The 21,227-nt window shown below is 38.7% G+C and overlaps 1 protein-coding gene across 10 annotated transcripts in view; it reads left to right on the top strand.

The window, feature by feature from the left end:
• CHD9 (chromodomain helicase DNA binding protein 9) overlaps positions 1-21,227 on the top strand; it is a 185,559-nt gene that overhangs the window by 62,985 nt on the left and 101,347 nt on the right. For all 10 annotated transcript variants that reach the window (XM_084645123.1, XM_084645126.1, XM_084645124.1 and 7 more), the window contains 2 exons: positions 356-693; positions 13,070-13,181. In XM_084645123.1, the coding sequence (XP_084501249.1) occupies positions 356-693; positions 13,070-13,181 (450 nt within the window). The remainder of the gene's footprint in view (positions 1-355; positions 694-13,069; positions 13,182-21,227) is intronic.

The following is a 21,227-nucleotide window of genomic DNA, read 5'->3' as shown; positions in this document are numbered from 1 at the left end:
ACTACTCTTTCAAGTTTTGTGAAGCAAATAGCTTGGGGAAATCTCTTCTAAATCCATAAAACATTTTCACAGATTAAGAACTGGAGCGTCTAATTGCAGAGGTTGGTAAAGAAGGCTATGAGAACTTCAGAAAATCTATTTCTCCTTGATTTTCTGTACGTAGAACCAGTTTAAATGTAACTGTTGGTATACTTTATTCTGGAACCCATGCCATAGTGGAGTAATACAGAATCATTTTCCTTGTTTATTGCGTTTATATGTATTCTTGACTTTGCTGTAGAACTCGGTGAACAGTATTTGCAAATTTATTTTGAAATATATTTATTTTCTTTAAAAAATGTTTTTATTCTTCCAGCCTCCTTCCTCCAAGAAGACTGATGTTTCAGGGACATATACTAAATTGCAGAATACCCAGGTGAGGGCAATGTCGGAAAAGAAACAGAAGAAAAAAGTAGAATCGGAAAGTAAGCAGGAGAAGGCTAATCGCATAATATCGGAGGCAATTGCAAAAGCAAAAGAGAGAGGGGAGAGAAACATTCCACGAGTAATGAGCCCTGAAAACTTCCCCAGTGTTTCGGCTGAAGGAAGAGAGGAAAAGAAAGGTAGAAAAATTAAATCCAAACCAAAGGACAAGGAGAGCAAAAAAACTAAAACTGGTTCCTCATCCAAAATTAAAGACAAAACAAAAATTGGGTAAGTAGGCTAAAATTTCCTTTTAACTCCCTTCAAATTGCAAACATTTGACTGGAACAGAAACTGCTTATTAATCATAGATATTCTTCCTCTAAATATCTTGAACCCATCTGTTTTTGTTTATTAAGTTGCCTTTTGGTTTGAGTTTTTAAATTTTATTTGATGTATTATCAATGCTATTTTTTATCAGTCTCAGCATTTCTTTTGAGATGAGATCCATGATACTATATAGAGAGAAACTGGACATCTAATTAGCATATTTGCAAACAAACATTAATGCAGATGCCTGAGAAACTGTGGTGTAGACCAGAAGATGTAACAGAGAACTTGCAATCACATTTTATTTAATTATTTATTTATTTAAATTACTGTGTATTCTGCATCCATGCACACTTGTTCTGTCGTCCCTTGAAATTTTGCAAGTTTAGCAGGGTCAAGATGTGTCAATATCTTGGTGGGAAAACTGCACAGGATGTTTAAGGTGTTGTAGAAAGTGTTGCTAGGGCTTCGGTAGGTGGCACTCCTGCCTCTGATTTACTACTGACCCATTTCTCCATTGTGGTCTTAAAAGACAATGTATAATTTGAGGTATTAACTTTCAAACAAAGTTTAAAACAGAAGTCATGACCATTTGTGTGTCCCCCCTCCTCCCCCAAAATATGCTTTTTTTTTTTTTTTTTGGGGTAAGAATAGTGATATTAAATCAATGACTTTATCTGTGCTTGAATTTGGTATTATATCCTCAGATGACAGATATGGAAATGTCCTTTTTAGGTCATCCAGTTAATCTCCCTGAAAATGTAAAGTTAATCCCTGTTGTACATTATCTAGAATTTTGTGCCATCTAGTTCTTAAATGTTCCAATTACCTTGGGAGGCTATTCCACAACATTATGAATAACATTCTGATGAAACTTTTCCTGATTTTTTTTTTTTCAACCTAAATTTTCTTGGGCTTAATTTCTTCCCTAAATTTGTTGGTGAACCACACTGAATAATTCCCTTCCTTTTTGACACCCACTATTACCCCGGTCTCTTTCGGCATCATTACTTTCCAGGTTTCTCCCATCTGTTTAATAACTTGTGTGTTTGAATCTTTTTTCAGGCTGTATGAACTCACAGCTTTCCAAGTTGCATCACATTCGGTTGTGTTTTGCCCTGATTTTTAATCTCTTTCTTTTCACTAGTATTAGCAACTCCTTCCAGTTTAATATTATCAGTGAATGTCAGTAGCATGCTGTTTACTCCCCTTTTTGGGTCATTAATTAATGTATTTAATAAGACCTTATCTAAAACTAATCCGTGTGGTATACCACACCAGACTTTCCCCCTTCTTATTGTATAAATCAAAATATAAATAAGTTGTCATTACCCTTTGTTTACAGTTCATCAGTCAGTTTTCAGTTCACATGACATTGTTCTATCCATGACCGTATGGATTCATTTTCAAGTAAGATGTCATGACAGGTAAAATCCAAATATACAGTAGTGTAGTACTCAAAAATATAATACATTTAATTTTGGTTATTTTGGACCCAATTCAGAGTATATTGAAGTCACCTAAAAGACTCCCATTTACTCCAGTAGACTTTTAGTAATTTGACATTTAAAAATGAAAAAGCAATTTGTCTAACTATGCTTTACAGTTTAGAAACTTTATCATTAATGGGTCTGGTAGCCTCAGCATGTTTATTAATTGCAACCACAAATAGTTTAATTATTTTATGGAGCTAGTTACTTTCCTATATTATTCTGTTGTGTACCATTACTGTGTGCTGTTAAAGACCTGTGGTGTACTCCAGAGGTGGCTGGGTTTTACTGGTGGATGGAGTGATCTCTGTATAGTTTGCTTGTAGAGCACTTTCTGATCCTTCTGGATGAACTGAGTTATACAAATGAAAGTTGCTGTTGTATGAAGAAGACTAACTTAATGTAAACAAAGTAAGAACATTCAGAATTACAACTGAAACTGTATCCATGGTTTATCTTGTTAAAATTTCAGCTCATGAAAGCTTATGCTCAAATAAATTGGTTAGTCTCTAAGGTGCCACAAGTACTCCTTTTCTTTTTGTGAATACAGACTAACAGAGCTGCTACTCTGAAACCAGCCTTAATGGTGCATATCCTAATTTTGAAATTATGAACTAGTGAATTAATATGATTATAAGCTTGCTTTTCTGCATGAAGTGTGTGTTGAGCAGGGAAATAAGAATGTGCAGAACTTTCTATCAGAATGTCATGTCTGCTTTTTACACACAAGAACCATAACACGGTGGCAGTGAATTGTCAACAAGAAGCATAAAATGCATTTACAACTACTGTGTATTAATTTAGGCCCCAGTCCTGTGAAATCTGACACATATATGTCTAATTTCAAGCACATGGGTAGTTCCATTCACTTCAATGAGACTGTGTACATGCTTAATATTAAGCATATATGTGTTTGCACAATCAGAACCATAAATATTAATTTTTTTCACTCTCCATCTACTCAGAAATTATTTAAACATTTTCTGCTGAAAATATCCATAAAAATGCACTGTCAAGGCAGAGACCATGGCAAAAATTTTTTAGCACAAATACTGAAGTTTTGAAAATCGATGAGTAACTGAAAACAAGCCTAGAATGGACATTCTTGAGCAGTCTTAACAATAATGGTTGCTGCTTCCATTTTAGTTGGTAAGTGTGCGTGTGTGCATGCATATATATGTGACAAATGACAAAAAAATTCTAACGTGCCTAGTAATTGTTGTCTGGGGCACCTTCAAGGGGCCTAATGTTCAGATTGTGGTTGCTAAATAGTTTCAGAAAATCAGACTGCTTTAAAGTTGAACACTAAATTAAGTAGTAGTTCTTTTAGATCTTGTCTTTATTGTAGGGGGAGCTGGTAGTAACTCCTATAGTTTGTCATGTTCTTTCCATTTTTTTATTATTATTATTTATTATGGTCTGGTCTTTGAGAAGTTTCTCATACCTCTGTTGTTTCCAACTGCCATTTCTTTATCTCATGATTTCAATGTTGATTTTGCTGAGATATAAATTGTTAAAAATCATTCTTCTTCTTTGAGTAGTGTCCCTATGGATGCTCCACTGTAAGTGCGCTTGCGTCCCTGTGCTGCTAATCAGCGAATTTTGGTAGCAGCACATGTGCTAGATGAACAGACACTATTGCCCCTTGTGTCCCTCCACAAGGCTAACTAGTGCATGCAGGCTGACCCCCCTCAGTTCCTTCCTGACCGCCGGGAAGAGCCAGGTCGTCCTTCCTTTGCGTAGAAGCACTAAAGTTATGGAACTGTTACGTTTCCCACAAGCCTCACTGTGATAACAGGGAGGCTATACTATACATATAGTAGATGTCAGGAGAGACCTAGCCTTTTTCCTGAATAGGACGAAGGATTTTAGGAAGTCTTGTAAACTTTTCCTTTCTGTTGCGGAGAGATCCCGGGGCTCAACAATATCCACCCAGAGACTCTCCAAATGCTTCTCCAGCTGTATTAAACAATGTTATCAGGTTTGCAACATGACACCTCCAGCTGATATTCACACTCTCTGCAGAAGATTGGTCCCCTGTCACTTTCCTCAAGAATGTCCCTGTCTCAGAAATCTGTAGAGGGGCAACCTGGGCGTCAGTCCATACCTTTGCAGAACATTATGTGATTACTGGGGACTCCACCTCTGATGCCATATTTGGCTCCACGTTATTGTCATTCGTAACAGATTTGACTTCGAAGCCCCAGCCATCCAGTGGGGATACTGCTTGGGAGTCACCTACAATGGAGCACCCACAGGGACACTACTTGAAGAAGAAAAAGAAGTTGTTGTTACTCACTTTGAGCAGTAACAATGGTTCTTCAAGACGTGTGTCCCTATGGGAGCTTCACAACCCACCCTCCTCCCCTCTACTTGAGAATTCTTGTCAGGGACTTTGCAGTAGAGAAGGCATGAAGGTGGGTTACCCCGTGCGTGCTGGTTTAGCCTTGTGGTGAGGCATGGGGGAGACATAGCATGCGCGGGCAAAATGGACACTGCTGCGAAGTTCTCTGGCAGCATTGCAAGGAAACAAGCTACAGTGGCGCACCCAAAGGGGGACACGTCTCAAAGAATCGTCGTTACTGCACAAGGTGATTCTTCTTTCCCGTGTCTCATTTGTATTCCTCAGAAAAAATGTTGGCAGCTCTCCAAAATAACACAAAAGTTTCAAGGCTGGGATTTTGCTGCTGCTGCAGCAGGCATACATTCTGTTCTGGGGAAATCTGGGAGCAGCTACAGCGGGGAGGTGGTGGGCAAAGAAGAGAGCTGGGTTAAGTTCCCCACCACTGCATCTAGCATATGCCTCCACTGGTGTATGCCCTCGTATATGCATGCCACCTGAGGCAGGAGCCCCCCCAATTCCTGCAACGATAGAGCCTCCCCCTCAGTAACACCCCCCCACCCCCACTCCCACCCAGATGCTGCATATTGCCCTACTGGCAGTTCCCCCTCTGTGATAACTGTCTCCTGCTGCTAATTAATGTCTAATAACCGAAATGGTAGCATTGTATGCTGCAACGATGAAGGTTTAAGGTTCAAGCCTGCTGCTGATAGATGTTGAGGGATTGTTAAAATTACATATATAGTATTTGTAGATTTGCACAGGCAGCTGTAAATATGGCTTTTCCTAACTTTCAAGTGCTTAATTCTTCAACCAAAATTTGTGTTCTTTAAACATATTTTATAATATGTAATATATAAATAAAATATAAAGTAAAAATAGTGATACGAGAGAGAAAAATGTTTGGCAAAGATCTGACGTGGCAATTTTAAACACAGGGAATGTTTAAGTGAATCATAATTCCGTACATTATATGGGTTCATAATGGAAATCCTGCTAGATCCCTTGCCAGCAGTGGAACAATTGTTACCATTATAATAACAAAAATAATATCTAGAACTAATAAAATGACTGTTCTTAAAATATTTTCCTAAAAGCAATTAGTTATGGGACCAAAATCCTGTTTTTAATGTAATTCAGATTTTCATTAGTTGAAAAGTGAGGCTGGAGAGTAGATAATAACCTCATGTTGATATAATATCTATTTTTAACTTTATTTTAATCTTCTAAAAAAATTAAATCCTATAATTAACAAAAGCTTGCTTGAAAAGTTTACCAAATCAATATAAGGACATTTAAGAATCAGGAGAGTTTGTTAGCAAAACATACAAATTAAAAAAAAAAATCACATTTCATTAAAGCCAACTCAAGCTCATACACTGTCCCATGTGAGCTCTTCAGGGCAGGATTTGTTTCTTCCTGTGTTTTTGTACAGTGATGAGCAATTACTGCGAAATAAATGGAAGGATGGGATTTGCAGAGTGGCCCACGGTAGTTAGAAGAAAGTCCAGTGGGAACTGGGTACCTAATTCCTGTAAGCCCCTTTTGAAAATTCCAGCTTAATCATCATAATATAATTAATAATCAAGCTTAATAGGACTACTCACTGTTTTAAGTACTATGAGCTCATGTGATATGTTGACAGGTATATGTGCATAGTGTGGGGGAAAAAGCCTGAAATATAACTGAAAACTTTTGGTTTTCTTGTAGGAATAAAATTTTTCGGATATGTCCAGATCATCCAAAATTGGGAGAGAACATTGATATTAAATTTCTCTCACTGGGATTTCAAACTTCATTATTTTGGGGGGAAATTAGGAGACAAAAATACATGTTTTCTCTGACAAGGCCCTCACCTTCCTAAAATCCAAGCACACTAAATAAAAATTTACAATGTGAAGAAACCAAGAAATAAAACCATTTATCTCCTGGAGGGGGGGACATGGTATGTCACCTAATATGGGATGCAATGGAGACTACTCCCCTAACAGATAAAAATGTAATTGACATTTTAATAAAGGTAAACAGCAGTGGCAGGAACTGACTGGGTCATGTGTATTGAAGAAGTTGTAATTGTGTTTTTTAAAAAGCAGTTCCACTTTGAAAAGTCATTCCCAAAAGAAGACATTGTGAGGGTCCCATGTTTGTTTCTCAATTATTTCTATATCAAATAGTCTCAATTTACAAATAAAAATTGTTTTATTCCAAGTACCGGAGATGCAAATTCAGTGTGTCAAACTGGGTCTGTTTTTCCGAATACTGAGTGGCTCATAAAAAGTTCTGAGGATCATATTCTGTCCTGAGTGATTCCTGTGCAATGCCCGTGATGGTTAATGAGTTTCCCCAGGTATAACTGATTGGAATTTGCTAATTGTGATGTGCAAAAAGGAATGAGTTCCAGGTCACACTTTCTCCAGAGTCGGGGAACCGTCTGTTTTTCTTGTTAAATTAATAAACATAATTTGGGATGTCATTTGGGTCTTAATGTAGACCTTATAAAACTTTCGTAACAGCTTCTGGATGTTACACTTCTGCCATTCAAAGTTCAACAGTGTGAATTTTTCTACCTTTAAAGCCTTTTTTACCACAGTTAGATATAAATTTTAAGGATCTACCTCTAGACCAGCGGTTCTCAAACTATGGGTTGGAACCCCAAAGTGGGTCGTGAGCTCATTTTATGGGGTCACCAGGGCTGGCGTTAGACTTGCTAGGGCCTGGAGTTGCAGCCTCACCTTCCGGGGCTGAAGTTGAAGCCCGAGCCCCACTGCCCGGCACTTAAGCCAAAGCCTGAAGGCTTCAGCCCTGGGTGTCAGGGCTTAAGTTACAGGCCCCCCACTAGTGGCTAACGCCCTTTGGCTTTGGCCCTTGCCATGCGGGGTGGTGGGGCTTGGGTGGGCTCAGGTGTCTATACGACCCTTCTAGGTGCAATCGCGGTGCAATGAAGTTTGAGAACGCCTGCTCCTAGACAGATTATATCGCCTTTGAAGTAGGGGAATAAAGGGCCTGATCCAGTGCCCTCACTGAACGCAATGGACGGTCTCCCATTGCATTTAGTGGGCACTGAATCAGGTTCTAAATCAATTACATTCCATGTCTAGTTAATTGGATAAATGTTACTTGAGATAAATGAGTAAGTTCCATTTGTTATTGTAATACAGTATCCACAGGAGTACATGAGAGTTTACTAATTTAGGATTACCAAAATTAATTTGGTTGATGATCTTCAAGTAAATTGTTTTATGGGTTGGTTATGGAATCTAGTTAATTAGCAGTGAATTGACATGCTTATTGTACAGTAACAATCTGATGACAGCAAAACCATTTCCTTATTCTAGGTTTTCAGCAAGGTGTTAAGGATTTGATTTAATTTTCCCTTTGCTTTTGCTCTGACTTCACATCTATTTATTATGGGCTTCCCTGGTGATTAAATGTGGAATTCCACTATGGAGACAATAAACATTAATGTCAATAAGTGCATTTTTCTGTCATAGGTGTAATGAATTCTATGTGCTGTTTGTTTGCTTAAAAAAAAAACAAACCTGACATTTATATTTTGTAACTCCATTACGGCCATGCACTCATACATATAGTTAAACTCTGGATAGCATGGGAGGCTAATGAAAAGCTTCAGTGATGCTGTGATGAGGTACAGGACAAGACCATTAAGAAATTAAATTCCCCAAGAAATATTGAGGTTATCTTTATCATCATATTGTACACATAATTTTGTAAAGTTCTTTTTAACTAATGTCACATCTAGCACAGTAATTCTTATGTTCAGAATTTCCTTTTGTTATCATAAACTGCATTGTTGTCTGCCCTAAAAAGAACTAAGGGGGATTTTGCCTTATTCATTATTAACTCTTCAAATATATCCTAAATTATACAGCCATTCCTATGTGGTGCAACCCAAATGTAAAACATTATCACCCCAAATAAGTAAAAGAAAAAAATTATCTTTGTCACCTGGAGGTATGCAATAGATCTATTCTGACTTCACTGATAGAACATTCCTGAATCACAGACCTTTGACAGAAAATCTTAGGTCTTTCATTCTCTGGATGTAATACTATATGAGTTGTTAGTTTTGGTCTTGTTTAATCTGATATATCAAAATGGGATGTGAAGAAACACATGGTCATTCTAATACTCTGATCCAATATTTAAGTGTTCAAATACTAATAAGAATTTGAAGTGGTTATGCTGGATAACTAGCAGCCGTTGTGGAGTTCCTGGAGTATGGACATGTAAGTATGCCTTCTGTATTCTGCTGTAGTTGCCACTTGGGATGATATTCAATAGCAGTCTTACATAAAGTATGTTACAGTAATCCAGCCAAATTGTTCCTATATAATGTCCATGTACAACAGAAGAGATCACAACTGCTCATGTGTTTGCTAAATCCTGACATTCCATTTTTGGCTCATGGTTAGAAATGGCCCACAAATTCCATCCTTCTAATAGAACCTGCCCACACTTACTCAGTTGTAACTCAGCAATATTGCTCTTCCTCCACCCAGACGACTAGTTCCTTCAGCGATAGGCAGGGGATGAGGAACCTTTGACCGCCTCTGCCAAGTATGGGTTGGAGAAAGAGACCATACCTTCCTTGAACAACAAACAACTTCCAAAATAAACAAATAACCACAGCAGGACATGAACCCCAAGCATGGTGTTATAAAATCCAAGTGACATAGGACTTATTCCTAACAAGGTCTCTGACAGCCATCCCACTTAGTAGCTACAGTGCTCATTTTACAGGAGAGTTAATGTGCATGTGAAGGAATGCCTGCTAGAAGATGGTAGTTCTATATGTTTAGCCATTTCTTCAGGAAATTTACTGGAGTTTGTAGGATTCCTGTTTTTCAACCAGTGCCTGGTCTTCTGACTGCCACCAGGGCAAACTGATTGTTTGTGAATTCGAGCCTGCATTGCTTACTACTCTTCTTCTGTCCCAAATGTTTCTATATGAAAACAGTGAACAAGAGCAAATCATCTCAGTTGATCACTTCTGTGAAGAGAAAAGAAACAAGTGTGTTTCTTTGGTATTAGCTGACCAAGTGATTAAAATTAGTTTCAGAATGTTAGATTTCCATGAAAGTACAAAAATATAATGTTCTTATCTCTAAGAGTCTACTGAGAGACAGGTGAAAAACATGTGGCTACAAAACAAGATTGGTTGTTAAGACTATGTAGATAAATGTGTAAAAATATTCAATCTGTTTTGACTCTGCTCTGTGATGTGTGTGTTATCCTATGGGCTGTTAGCCCAGTTGCCCCCAAATCCCTGGCAGATGCTGAGGGATTCACAAAGAAAGACACTTCTGTGCTTTTGCACCAGATCCAGCCCCACCTGGCTCCTCCCTTCTTGGTTGTTTGGCAGCACAGCTCCAACAGAGCTTCACTATCTGGGAGTATCCATGGCTGTGGCTTCCCAGACCACTCCAACATCCCACTGTAAAAACAAAACAAAACCCATCCGCATTCCCAGTCTCCTCACCTATCCATGGAGTAGTCTCCTTGGAGTCTATATGGGACAGGGGGACGACAGTGTCCAGGTGGCAGTTGTCATCCATCCCACTTCAGCATGGGATTGGGAGATCAGTGTGCGGAGTGTCTCTTCCACATGTAAATCTAAGAGGGACAATCTGGGTTATTGAAATTGATGGGACTGTTTGTGGAGCAAGGTACTACTCAACATGAGGCTGGCAGAATTAGACGTTTAGACTGTTCTGACCTCATGGATTTCCCCAAGTACTTTTACATTCTTTACAATCCTAAATCATCTAGACTAGGATTTAAAGGCTTGATGGCTCATGTTATAACATGTTTTAGAAGTCTAGTGTGGACAAGCCTGCCTTTAACATGATAAAATGGTCTAGTAAAAGCCTAGAGGGGAGTCAAGGCGCCAACTCAGTGGCTCTCAACCTTTCCAGACTACTATACCCCTTTCCAGAGTCTGATTTGTCTTGCATACGCCCAACTTTCACCTCACTGAAAAACTACTTGCTTACAAAGTCAGACATAAAAATACAAAAGTATCACAGCACACTATTACTGAGAATTTTTTCTCATTTTTACTATAGAATTATAAATCAATAGAATATAAATATTGTACTTACACCATGTGTATAGTATATAGAGCAGTATAAACAAGTAATTGTATGAAATATTAGTTTGTACTGACTTAGCTAGTGCTTTTTAAGTAGCTGCTTGTAAAAATAGGCAAATATCTAGATGAGTTGATGTACCCCTGGAAGACCTTTGTCTACCCCCAGACGTATATGTACCCCTGGTTGAGAACCACTGCTTTAACGTAACCAGTTTAGCATGTGTTATATGCAGTGTTCCTTGTCTACACTGTACTTCTAAAATATCCTAATTAACATGCCGATATCATACCTTTAAGTTCTAGTCTAGACTAGGCCATATGTTGCAGTGACCAAGTCAAACACTTTTCCATAAAACGGACACCAATTAGCAATCAATCAGGAAACCTGAATTAACAAGTTTGGGTGATCCATGGAGGTCTGAAGGATTGTGCTTTAAGGGAAAATGAAGCTAGAATACTGTGGAAAAGTCAGTTCATCGAAGGACAAAACTACCTGAAGGATTGTGCTTTAAGGGAAAATGAAGCTAGAATACTGTGGAAAAGTCAGTTCATCGAAGGACAAAACTACCTCGTTCAGCTTCTCAAGCTTGAATAAATGCTAATAGACAACCATTAGTATTCACAAGGGAGAAGAAACCAAGCTACTTTTGAAGAAAAAATATGAAAATCAGTGTGTTGATTCTTTAAAATTTATTCCTTGAGATAATGAAAAATAACTTTTTTTATATATAAGAATTAACAGAAAGAATATATGATGGGGCAGAGGTGTGAGGGAAGCCAGGAGCCAATTTCTATCCCACAGACATGTGCAAGCACTTCCCCTTCAATTTAGAATTGCCCAACCTATGTTTACTGCCACTAAATTTAAGCGTACATTTCAGTTTCTACTAGAAATCAAAATTATATAGCAGAAAGAAAACTACTTGTTAAAAGCCTTTTTCCCCCTCCCAGTAAGAATTCTTGCTTTGTTGGTTGGATATTAATAATTGGTGAAAAATGTTGGTCTCTTTCTGAAATGCAACTGTGCTTTGTATTTTGGGAACTATTGTATTGACACTATCAGTAGTGAATTGGTAGTTTGGCATTTTGGGGTTTGTATTTTCTCTGTGGACTGTTGGAGATGTAATGTATTTATTATGATCAGCCTGTCTTATTTTGCCCTTTTCCTAGGAGAAAATGTGAGGCTGAAGGCTAGTCAGTCCTTTTGCTTAGTGCGTTTTACTTTCTTCAGACTGCTTTGATGAAAATAATTTTACTGGCTGTGAATAAAGGCCAAAGTCTTGTCTTTAGGCCGAGCCATGAAGTGGGAGAAGATATTTGTATGCTAAAGCAATTTTCTCAGTGTTAACATAGTATGCAATTATCAAATCTATATTATATAAAGTATATATTTAAGGACATCATTTTATTCATGATTGTTTGCTTGTAATCACTCTGTGATTATTCCTCTGAGAATACACTTGAAGAGTAGCACTTGTCAGATTTCAAAAATGAAAAAAACCCATGTATTTTGTCACCCTATCATTAAAAACAAATAATATTAATGATATTGCCCCTCTCTGTGTGACTTCAGAATTTAAACTAAGAAATAATTAGTATTTTTCATGTAGAATTATAATTTGCCGCACAGCTCTGGTCCTCCAAAGTGCTGATGAAACCATTGTTGATAAACCTAGGCTTCTCAAATTTTTGCTTTTGTGAAATTGCAAAAAGTCAGACTTCACAGTTTCATATTTTTACCATCTAATAATTTACTTGATGCTATGAATTTTGCATATTATAGGATTTGCTTTTAAATTGTGTAATGTATAACTGTTGTTGTCAAACTAAAGTTTCTTGTATGAGTAAAGATATCAGAAGTTCCATGTTTCACAGAGAGAGAAATTATGGCATCTAGGGGGTACTGTAATTTGGAGGAGATAAGTATGGTAAATTGTAGCTCTCTATGCAGTTAAAAGTACCCTGTCAACTCAGCTCCACATTTACTTATCATAAATTTACTTTTAAACATTTCAATTAAAATATTAACACTGTTGAGGAATACATGAGAGATTTGCCTGTGGAGAGAAATACAGATGTTTCCACTAGGCCTTTGGGGATTTAATCAGGAGTAGTATCAAATGCTAACTATTGTAAAGTTGCCTCCTTGTTCTTAAGTAATCACAAAAAGTCAAGTCTTACACTCCCACTGAAGTCAGTGGCAAAATCAGTAGAATTAGGCCTACGTTTCTCCTCTCATTTGTGACGTGGTGGGACTCTATGGTACTGGTAGTAAAAAGAGTAAGGAAATTAAAGTTATTTTGTCCTGGTCAGTGTCCCAGACATTAAATACAAAATGCACAATAGTGCATAAACAGTCTGTCTTAACATTGTCTTATTTTTGTTTTGAAACAGCAAGCTTATAATCACATTGGGTAAAAAGCAGAAGAGAAAGAATGAGTCTTCAGATGAAATGTCTGATACTAAGCAGACTCCACAGCGGTCATTTAAAGATGAGGACTCTCAGGTCAGTATTCATAATTTTTCTTTTTTTGCTTTTGAAGATTTTTCTGTGCCATTATAGCTTTAAACTCCAAAATATTATATTTTTTGACATTAGTGATACTTACTAGTGAAGGCAGAGGGTTTTTTATTGCTATTGAGTTTATATAAATTGATGTTTCTGATTCTGGGGTTTCTGCTCTTAAATGAGTGAACATGAGACCAAATGTCTGTAAACATTTGGGGGAGGGATAGCTCAGTGGTTTGAGCATTGGCCTGCTAAACCCAGGGTTGTGAGTTCAATCCTTGAGGGGGCCATTTAGGGATCTGGGGCAAAAATTGGGGATTGGCCCTGCTTCAAGCAGGGGGTTGGACTAGATGACCTCCTGAGGTCCCTTCCAACCCTAACCTTCTATGATTCTATGAAACCAATGATTCAAATACTCTTCCTTGTACAAGAAATAAATTGCGGATTATGGCTAAAGTGTTATAACTAAGCTGTGTTGAGGTGGTGATTATAGTTATACTGTGTCTACATTTCAACACAAATGTGTGGAAACATTTATATAACTATAATAATTAACTTATTCTAGACTTAACAGGTCATTAAAAAATAAAAAGTAAACATCACCATAAAATTTCTGATGATGCCGAGCATCATGCTTTATTTTAGGAATACAAAGATACCGGATAGCTTTTTACAAGAAACACAGCACCAAACTTAAGGTTGTAAGGTTGCTCTGAGGTTTATGGCTATAAGGTGGCATAAAAATGATTATCAATAAAAGTTTATTGATGTTATTTATTAGGGCTGACAATCGCAGTTAACTCACGCGATTAACTCAAAAAAATTAATTGCGATTAAAAAAATTAATCCCAGTTTTAATCGCACTGTTAAATAATAGAATACCAATTGAAATTTTCTAAATATTTTGAATGTTTTTCTACATTTTCAAATATATTGATTTAAATTACAACACAATACAAAGTGTACACTGCTCACTTTGTTATTTTTAATACAAATATTTGCACTGTAAATATGGCAAACAAAAGAAGTAGTATTTTTCATTCACCTCATACAAGTACTGTAGTGCAATCTCTTTATCATGTAAGTGCAGCTTACAAATGTAGACTTTTTTGTTACATAACTGCACTCAGAAACAAAACAATGTAAATCTTTAGAGCCTACAAGTCCATTCAAGGCTACTTCTTTCTTGTTCAGCCAACTGCTAAGACAAACCAGTTTGTTTACATTTATGGGAGATAATGCTGGCCACTTCTCATTTACAATGTCACCTGAAAGTGAGAACAGGAGTTCGCATGGCACTTTTGTAGCTGGCATTGCAAGGTATTTATGTGCCAGTTATGCTAAACTTTCGTATGCCCCTTCATGCTTCAAACACCATTTCAGAAGACATGCTTCCATGCTGATGATGCTTGTTTTTTTTTGTTTTTTTGTTTTTTTAAATACATAATTAAATTTGTGACTGAAGTCCTTTAGGGGGAGAATTGTATGTCTCCTACTCTGTTTTACCTGCATTCTGCCATGTATTTCATGTTCTAGCAGTCTCGGACAATGACCCGGCAGATGTTGTTCGTTTTAAGAACACTTTCACTGCAGATTTGACAAAACTCAAAGAAGGTACCAATCTGAGATTTCTTAAGATAGCTACATCACTCAACCCAAGCTTTAAGAATCTAAGGTGCCTTCCAAAATCTGAAAGGAACAAGATGTGGAGCATGCTTTCAGAAGTGTTAAAAGAGCAAAACTCCAATGCAGAAACTACAGAACCCGAACCACTAAAAAAGAAAATCAACCTTTCTGCTGTTGGCATCTGACTCAGATGATGAAAATGAACATGCATTGGTCCGCACTGCTTTGGATATTTATCGAGCAGAACCCGTCATCAGCATGTCTTCTGGGATGGTGGTTGAAGCATGAAGGGACATATGAATCTTTAGCGCATCTGGCACGTAAATATCTTGCAGTGCCGGCTACAACAATGCCATGCAAATGCCTGTTCTCACTTTCAAGTGATATTGTAAACAAGAAGCAAGCAGCATTATCTCCTGCAAATGTAAATAAACTTGTTTATCTGAGTGATTGGCTGAACAAGAAGTAGGACCGAGTGAACTTTTAGGTTCTAAGGTTTTACGTTTTTATTTTTGAATGCAGTTTCTTTTTGTACATAATTCTACATTTGTAAGTTCAACTTTCATGATAAAGAGATTGCACTACAGTACTTTCATTTGGTGAATTGAAAAATACTACCGATATTTTTTGATTTTTTACAGTGCAAATATTTGTAAGAAAAAATAAATATAAAGTGAGCACTGTACACTTTGTATTCTGTGTTATTGAAATCCGTATATTTGAAAATGTTAAAAATATCCAAACCTAATTAAATAAATGGTATTCTGTTATTGTTTAACAGTGATTAGTTTTTTTTAATCGCGCAATTAATCGCGATTCATTTTTTTAATCACTTGACAGCGCTATTTTTTATATAGCTTGACTGGCAAGGCCTAGCAAAATTTTTGAAGGGTATAAATACCTCCTAACAAAAGGAAGTTAAAAACACCATAGGCTTAGGTGAAACCATAGATGTAGCAATCCTAGGATGATGAGTCCTTATCTAGATGAAAATTCTCACTGGTGTTAGTTTTAAAAAGAAAAATTGTTGTACAGGATGGCATATATTAAGCTGATGATAGTCTGTTTAGTTTTAATATTGAGATAAATACTGCTATTCTAAATAGTACCTATGGTAAATAAAATGAATTCTCTACCAGCTTTTCAGATATTTTAATATTCCAAGTAGTGATGTCATCAGTTTTTATTAATTTGTAGTTCTTTGTTGTACACTAAATGCCATTTTCTTTTCTTGGTCTGTGGCCATTAATTGTTGTCACAGGACAGTCAGTCACCAGGAGTACATTAAGCAATATGTAAAATATTCTGCGCTGGGAAGTCCTCAGATCTTAAGCGTTGATCTTCTGCCTAGGCTATGCATTTTTGTCCTGAAAATTTCCCTGTTAGGAGTCTGTCCTTTTCACTGAGTTGCTGCAAGACCACAAATTGCACAAGAATGTCAGGCAAGCCCAGAAAGAAGTAGAAGGCAGAGGTATACTCCTCTTGGTAATCCTCCATCATTGAATGCAATGATAGAGATTTCTTCAACAACCTACAGTGAAGTATATCTACAAGGTAGCCACAGGCTGTGCAAGGAAATGCCTAAACTTTTCTCATCCAAGGAAGAACAGAACTTACTGGGCTCTCATTATCCCGGTGATGCTGGAGGAGAATTAGCTAGAAGTGCTTCCAAAACTTTACCTCGAGTGGAAGAATAGGAGAAGGAGGAACCAGACAAACTAGGAAAGCGTTAAACTGTCTGGAGTTGTCAGCAGTTAAATGTGTGCTGTGCTGTACAAAAGAAGCATATTTTTCTTTTTCTGACTATCTGTTTCTGCCTCATAAGCCAGTGGGGCAACATTTTGGACAAGAGCTCAGACTGATAGGGATGTGCGCGGTATCCTCCCATCAACAACCAACCTTGATCCTGTATTCCCTCTAGTACTCCCTTTTAGCCATTTCTGCCTACTTCCTTTCCCTCCCTGTCTGTGATCCCTGTAACGTCTAAACCCATCCTACGTTCATGGCACAAACTGCATCATAGAAAATAAAAATATCCATATCTGCTGATGGTTTTCGGTGGTAGATTTTACATACTTATTTAATCGTGCCCCAAAGTGCAAATGGGCTCTAACCAGGCCCTCCAAGTGTAGGGCAGGAATATTTTTCAGTTCTGGAAGTTCTTCACTGGGAGAAATTTTTCGGCCTCCCAGATACAAAGGACTAGCTGAAAAAAAAAATCTAGCCCCAGATAAGCTGCGACTTGACAGATGAGAGAAGTTGCACCCCATTTGAACCTTCTCTGAGGTGTATCCTAAGGAAGAGACCCTAGGAACCAGCTGACAACTGACTTGACAACCTCCATGGCAGGAGTACCTTCAGAGCTCCTCCTCCTTCCCTTAGGACCCATCCCAATGGGCCTTCTGGCATCTAGGGTCCTGTATGGAGACTGTCTTTAGTAGGTATCCTCACAAAAGAGGAACTGCCAAGAGGTGCAGTCACCAGTACCTCAAGACCACCTTCCTCAAGATGACCCTCAAAAGTTGAAGAAAAGGCAGCACCATCTAACAAGTTCCTCTTCCTCTCCAGACAAGGCAGGTAGCTTCTTCCCTCATCCTTTGCAAATGATGTTGAAGTCTTCCAAGAGCTCTTGAAGGTGATAGTCAGATCCTTATAAATCTCCTTGAAAGAGGCCCAGGAGCCACAACATGCCCTGGCAGATATCCTACACACTTCTCCCAAAGGTAAGATAGCCTTACCTAGAAATGATGTTCTTCTGTTAGCAGCTCAATTAATATTGCAGACACCAGACACTACACTGCTTACTTGCAAGATGATGTTGTAAATGAGAGAAACAGAGAACAGATTGATCTTCACTACAAGAAGTTTGAGTGTGTGGAACTTTCTGCAAAAAACTGTTCTTTGGTCGCATTACAAATCAGGGTAACTAAATAGGACACCACAAATTTCAGCAAGTTCTCTTTGCCACAAAACCAGAAGGACCCAGTTCCAGGCTCTTGTCACTGAAGGTCAGAGGATTGCCAAACCCTCTTTGCAAGCTTCGTTGGATGCAGCTGACATAGCCTCTAATTCTACAGCAGCTGCCTTAGCTATCCACCATACTTTATGGCTGCAGCCCTCCTTCCCCAGGGAAGTCGAGAATATAGTGGAGGAACTTCCATTCAAAGGCCCCAAGCTCTTCAGTGATGATACAGATGAATCTCTTCATTCATTAAGAGTTCTCGAGCAACCCTCTGATTGCTGGGCAACCAAGAAAAAATTTAGCAGGTCATAGACAACCCAATCGTCTCAGTTGATTCCCTACCAAACTTCCCAGAGAACTGTAGAACTACTCAAAAAGAGGCCCAGATGCCATGAGAAAGGACCATCTGTTGTCACCTCTCAGTTGGCAACTTCTTCTGAACAACCATTTTGATCTTTGTTGTGAGTCATTTCACAATCTGGATTTTATGCTGCACCACTCCACTAGACATCCTACAAGACATCTTTATTTCAGTCTTTCTTGGAAGCACATCACAACAGACACATGGATTCCAGAAGTCATGACATCAGGCTGTGCCATTCATTTCAACTCCATTCCCTTCACCCACTATGTCTCCTCCCTCTCTCTCTTTTGAGGATCTTCGAAGCCAGGAGGGCCCTCCTGCTCTTGGGGGCAATTGAACCACTTTCCCTCTCTTTCTTCTGGAAAGAGTTCTACTTCTAGTACTTTCTGGTACCTAAGAAAAAAGGAGGATGGAGACGAATCCTGGACTCTGAACACATTTGTTCAAATACAGAGGTTCAAGATGGTAACCATAGCAGCAATAAAACCATCATTAGATCCAGGAGAGTGATTTGTGGCCCTTGGCCTTCAGGGTGCATATTTGTATATGGTAGTGAATCCAGCTCACAGATACTTCCTACAGTTCGTCATCGGCAACAGCCACTATCAGTATTGAATACTTCCTTTCAGCCATCTGACCACCTGGTGTCTTTACAAAGCTTCTTGGTTGTCACAGCCCATCTGCGGCAAATAGGAATAGTTATAGTCTCCATCTGGACAACCGGTTCTTCAATGGTCATTCCTTCCCTGAGGTTGTCAACAACCAACAAAGTTCTAGTCCTCTTCCACTCCTTGGGCTTTTGAATCAATGCATAAAAGTCTACCATGACATCTATCCAACACACAAACTTCATAGGGGCCACCCTGGACTCCACAATCACCAGGGCATATTTCCCACAAAAACATGAGTTTGCCTCTCCAACCTCATCTCTGGTGGGCCCTGAAACTATAGCAGTGGCCTACTTTCAGCTTCTGAACCATGTGGCAGCCTATACAGTCGTAACACCTCATGTCAGACTGCATTCCTGATGCCTTCGGGCCTGGCTCAGAACTGTCTACTGTCCCAGTATGCACAACATATGTTCAAGTGTGTCTCTGTTACTCAGAAAGTTCTCGACTCTCTCAGTTGTTGGAAGGATCCCCAAAAGGTTTGCGTGAGAGTTCCATTCTTGCATCCATACCATTACAAAGATCATCACCACAGATTCCTCTGTAGTAGGCTGGGGGGGCCACCGTGAGGACCTCATGGTGCAAGGTAGATGGATTCCTTAGAAGTCTGCTCTTCACATCAGTCGGCTTAGCTCAGAGCAGTTCAGTACAGAAGCAGCCACATCCTACCTGAGATCAAGGGCCACTTGATCAGAGTCATGACAGACAACAGTTATCATGTACTATATAAATTGTCCAGAAGGAGCAAGTCCTTGTGCACAGAGGCAATAATTCTCTAACTTGTGCATAACCACTAATTCAAAATCACAGCAGTACATCTACTATGTCTGCAGAACACCATCATAGACACACTGAACAGGCATTTTTTCCAGGACCATGAATGGGAGGTTGAGCAATCCTTTTCTATGTAAGATTTTTCTTTCCTGGGACTTTCTGGAAATAGACCTCTTTGCAACACCCTCCAACACAAAATGTCTGCGATCCTACTCAGGAGCAGGATGCAGCTGCAACTCCTTACGAAATGCATTCCTCATGCCTTTGCTTCAGATTCTGATATATGCCTGTCCCCCAACACTTACTTCTTAAGGCCCCTGAACAAACAGTAATCATTTTCATAGCACCAGCTTGGCCAAGGCAGTGATATGATTCTTGTACCTGATTCGCCTAACTCTTTAGCCACATTTTTGCCCTCCTCTGACAAAAACTGACCCAAGAATCGAGCACATTGACTCACCTCTTCATAAAGAAAAGGAGTACTTGTGGCACCTTAGAGACTAACCAATTTATTTGAGCATAAGCTTTCGTGAGCTACAGTGACATGAGAAAAAAGGTGAAATGAAAAAAGATGAAGTGAAAGCTACACTTAAGTGAGCTGTAGCTCACGAAAGCTTACGCTCAAATAAATTGGTTAGTCTCTAAGGTGCCACAAGTACGCCTTTTCTTTTTGCAAATACAGACTAACACGGCTGTTACTCTGAAAACTGTCACCTCTTCATACTACATCTCAGGTCCTGGCTCCTCAATGACTCTTGGGTGTAGAATGGACTGTTCTTTCAAAGAACAGAATGTGCTGTTTAATAGTAGGAAACCTTTCATGAGAAAGACCTACGTGCAAAAGTGGAAGCAGTTCCACTTCTGATGCACCCAGTGGGCATTTTCTTCCTCCTAGCACCTCACTCATATACTCGAATTCAAAAATCCTGAGCTTGTCACTGAGCTCCATCAAAGTCCACCTGGCTGCTCTTACAGCTTTTCACTTACCTGTTGAGGGGTTTTCAGTATTTTCACACTCTATGACTTCAAGGTTCATTTCACCTTTTTTCTCATGTCAGATAGCTTACTCTGCCTTGGAACCTCAGTCTAGTTCTCAGCGTATTGAAGAAACCATCCGTCAAGCACACAGGGAGCTGTTCTCGCCTCCATTTATCCTTCAAAACATTGCAGTAGCTACTAAAGGGAATTTCCTCCCAAAAGACACCACAGATAGGAAAGAGGACTCCTTACAAAGGAGAAACTTTGAGGCAGCCTTTGGAGTCCTGAGGTGGCAGCAGCTATATTTGCAGGCAATCCTGACTTGGATTGAATCCTGATAGGCCACCAATTTGATATGCCTAATGTACCCTCTCTATACACATGCAGTTCATACATCATTTGAAAGCCTATTATGTCTCCTTTAAGATGAGCTATGATGTGGAGCTATCTAGTGGTGCCGTTACCATAGAAACAGGGATAAACAACGACACCAACAACACATTGAGATGACCACTTAGAAGTATTTGCATTTGTTTCTGTTAGTTTAATCACTCTGTGTATTATTTCAAGACACACAAAATTGTATTTCTTTGTGACCTCAAAGCATCACAACAACAATCTAAAGGGAAAAACAAATTCTAATAGTATATTTGCTGCACAGGTATCATTGA

The sequence above is a fragment of the Lepidochelys olivacea genome, assembly GCF_965140295.1.
Source record: "Lepidochelys olivacea isolate rLepOli2 genome assembly, chromosome: 12".
Lineage (NCBI taxonomy): Eukaryota > Metazoa > Chordata > Testudines > Cheloniidae > Lepidochelys > Lepidochelys olivacea.
This window is presented reverse-complemented; position numbering and strand designations above follow the sequence as displayed.